General features: G+C 42.8%; 1 protein-coding gene and 1 pseudogene across 2 annotated transcripts in view; one reads left to right on the top strand and one right to left on the bottom strand.

Moving 5' to 3' along the window:
• The window catches only part of LOC101565157 (pulmonary surfactant-associated protein D), a 16,882-nt gene that overhangs the window by 2,145 nt on the left and 11,962 nt on the right, over window positions 1-2,775 (top strand). For both annotated transcript variants that reach the window (XM_023701283.1, XM_004641211.2), the window contains exon 2: window positions 335-536. In XM_023701283.1, the coding sequence (XP_023557051.1) occupies window positions 338-536 (199 nt within the window). In that variant the 5' untranslated portion in view covers window positions 335-337. The remainder of the gene's footprint in view (window positions 1-334; window positions 537-2,775) is intronic.
• On the bottom strand, window positions 2,516-2,614 carry LOC111812634 (annotated as a pseudogene).

Genomic DNA, 2,775 nt, shown 5'->3' on the forward strand with positions numbered 1-2,775 from the left:
GGATCCTGCCCAGAGGTGCTACATGAATCCTTCCTGGTGTGATAGGTGGCCTTCATGAGAACACTACATCACAACCACAGCTGTCATGGGTGTCTGAGGACTGATGGGCACTGCTGTACTCATTTCACAGTTCAAGTAGGAGAAGTTATGCTCTCCAAAACCAGGCCATGTGTCTACCTCCCTAAATTGTCTTTGAACTCTTGCTCCTCTGAGCCCTACATTAGGAAAAAGGAGGCAGAGAGAGAGAGATTTCTGACCACAGTAAGCTAGGTCAAGCCTTATCCTATGTCCTGGAACCAACAGCATGACCTTTCTCTTTCTGCCATCTCCCCAGGCCATGCTGCTGCCCCTTCTTTCTGTGCTATTTCTGCTCATGCAGCCGCAGGGGAACCTGGGAGCTGAGTTGAAGCACTACCATGCTAAACCACTGCCCAATGCCTGCACTCTGGTCATATGCAGCCCCACAGAAAATGGCTTGCCTGGCCGTGATGGCCGGGATGGAAGAGAAGGCCCCCGTGGTGAGAAAGGAGATTCAGGTAAAGTGGAGATCAGGAACTTATCAGGTGGGTAGGTGGTCTTAGATGATGAACAACCTATATCTGGGTACTCTGAAGGAGGACTTGGCAATAGGCTTCTCTTAACTCAAGGTCATGGGTTTCTCCTCACTGTTCACTCCACCAGACACACTCTTCTATCAGCTGGCAAATGCACGAGGCATGATAGAAACACACGGCACATGTCTGAGAGAATTTAATTTATCACAGTTAGAGACACACTGCAATTAATCATCCACAAAACACTTCTGTTTCCTTCAAACACACCCACTTCTGAAGCACTTTTGCATCTCTTCTTTTGTGGATGTCTTTAGTGGTGCTATCATGGCTGCCTTGATGTCCTGAATCTACACAAAGCATTTCTCTCCTGGTCGTTTGGACTGTGGGGGAAGAGCCTGAAGTTGCATGGAGCTAGATCTGGTAAATATGGTGGATGACTGTCTCTCTGTTGGACAGCATTCAGCAACCCCTGTCACTATTTTTTATCACTCTTGGTAAGGCACTCACAAAAGAGGACTTTGGAGCAAGAGAAGTGGAATAAAGGGCCAACCAAATAGCTCAGTGGATTAAAACAACTGCAAGCAGGCACAGGGTTTAATCCCTGCACCTGCCAGGCTGGCTCCACCCCTGGGTGCTCTGAGAGGGCAATTGAGACTGGGTGTGGTGGCACATGCCTGTAATCCCAGCTCTTGAGAAGCTATAAACAGAAGAATCACTGAGTGCAATCTAGTAGTGAGACCTTGAACGCCCTGTAGACCCCTCCCTAAAATACAAAAAGAAAGAAAGAAGAAAGAAGAAAGAAAGAAGAAAGAAAGAAAGAAAGAAAGAAAGAAAGGAAGAAAGAAAGAAAGAAAGAAAGAAAGAAAGAAAGAAGAAAATAAATGAAAAAGAAAAACAATGGAATAAGTATGTTTGAAATGAGGAGGTATTTTAAGGATTATTGATGGCAATGTGTCACCTCACGTGTCAATTCTGAACTCCCAGCTTGCTTCTCCCCAATCATCCAACCAACCTGACTCTTCCTCTGGGGTCCCTGGGGCCCCCTAAACCCAAGAAAGAATAAGTAGTGAGTAAATCACTATGTTGGGCAGTCCTTAGAGACCTTGGCCTGGCAGCTAGAAGTTGTTCATTTTGATTAAGTGGTGCCTGTATAGCATATTAAATATTTTTAATAATCAAACTCCATCAAAAGAGGAGAGAAGGAAATGAGGCCCCATGACCGCCTATACAGACTTAGTCAAACTTCTCATTAGACTTGACAAGATGAAAGGGAGTTAGATTTCTTCATTTAAACCTGTGGGTGGGTATTTGAGTGGTTCATGTACTTCTACCAAAAGCCTGAAAAGGAATTTATTAATCTCCTTTGCCAAATTAGAAAACTATAATTTTCTTAGTTATTTTGCTCTTGCTGCTGAGACAAAATACCCAACACCTGAAGTCAAAGAGAAAAGCTTTATCTTTCTTACAGTTTGTGGAGGTTCCAATCCATAATCAGCTGGCTCCAAGGCAGACTGGGATGGCAGAGGGCAGAAGTTCATGGGAGCAGAAGACAGCAAAGCACTAAGAGCAGAGAGCGGGGAGAGCAAGTCTCCTTTCCTCTCTTATGTTGAGAGCAGGCTCCCCACCCTAGGGCAGGGGTAGCAATCACACCACCTCCCTGTCCCCCTCTTGCACAGGCTCAGGATGCTTAGGAAGTGAGGAAGCTGGCCACACTTCTTTCTTTATTTATATATTTTTAATTTTTTTTCAAAGTGAATACTGTTTAATTAGGTGCCTATAAAGTGGATCATAATGTCAGCTTCATTACATGATAAACTGAGTACGTTGAAAATTTTCATTATATTTGCGAAATAAATTGAGAGTAACATTTCCTCCTTTCCAGAGTTCTTAAGGCATGCACAGGGATTGTGAAGAAATAATGTGTTGCTCATACTCTATTTTCTTTTCTTTGCTTTTTTTAAAAAAATATGGAATGCTTGATGAATTTGTATGTCATCCTTGCACAGGGCCCATGCTAAGCTTCGCTGCACTGTTCCAGTGCTAGTGTATATACTGCCTATTTTCTTTTTTTTTTCAATTTTCATATGAGTTATATTTATCTCTTCAGCAGGCAGTTGACCTTTTTTTTTCAAAATTTTATTGATAAACAGATAGCAATGAGACAGTTTCAAATCAAATCGGAAGTGCAGATTCAACAAATAACACACTGCATATATTCTTC

This window comes from Octodon degus, unplaced genomic scaffold (genome assembly GCF_000260255.1).
Source record: "Octodon degus isolate 3935 unplaced genomic scaffold, OctDeg1.0 scaffold00132, whole genome shotgun sequence".
Lineage (NCBI taxonomy): Eukaryota > Metazoa > Chordata > Mammalia > Rodentia > Octodontidae > Octodon > Octodon degus.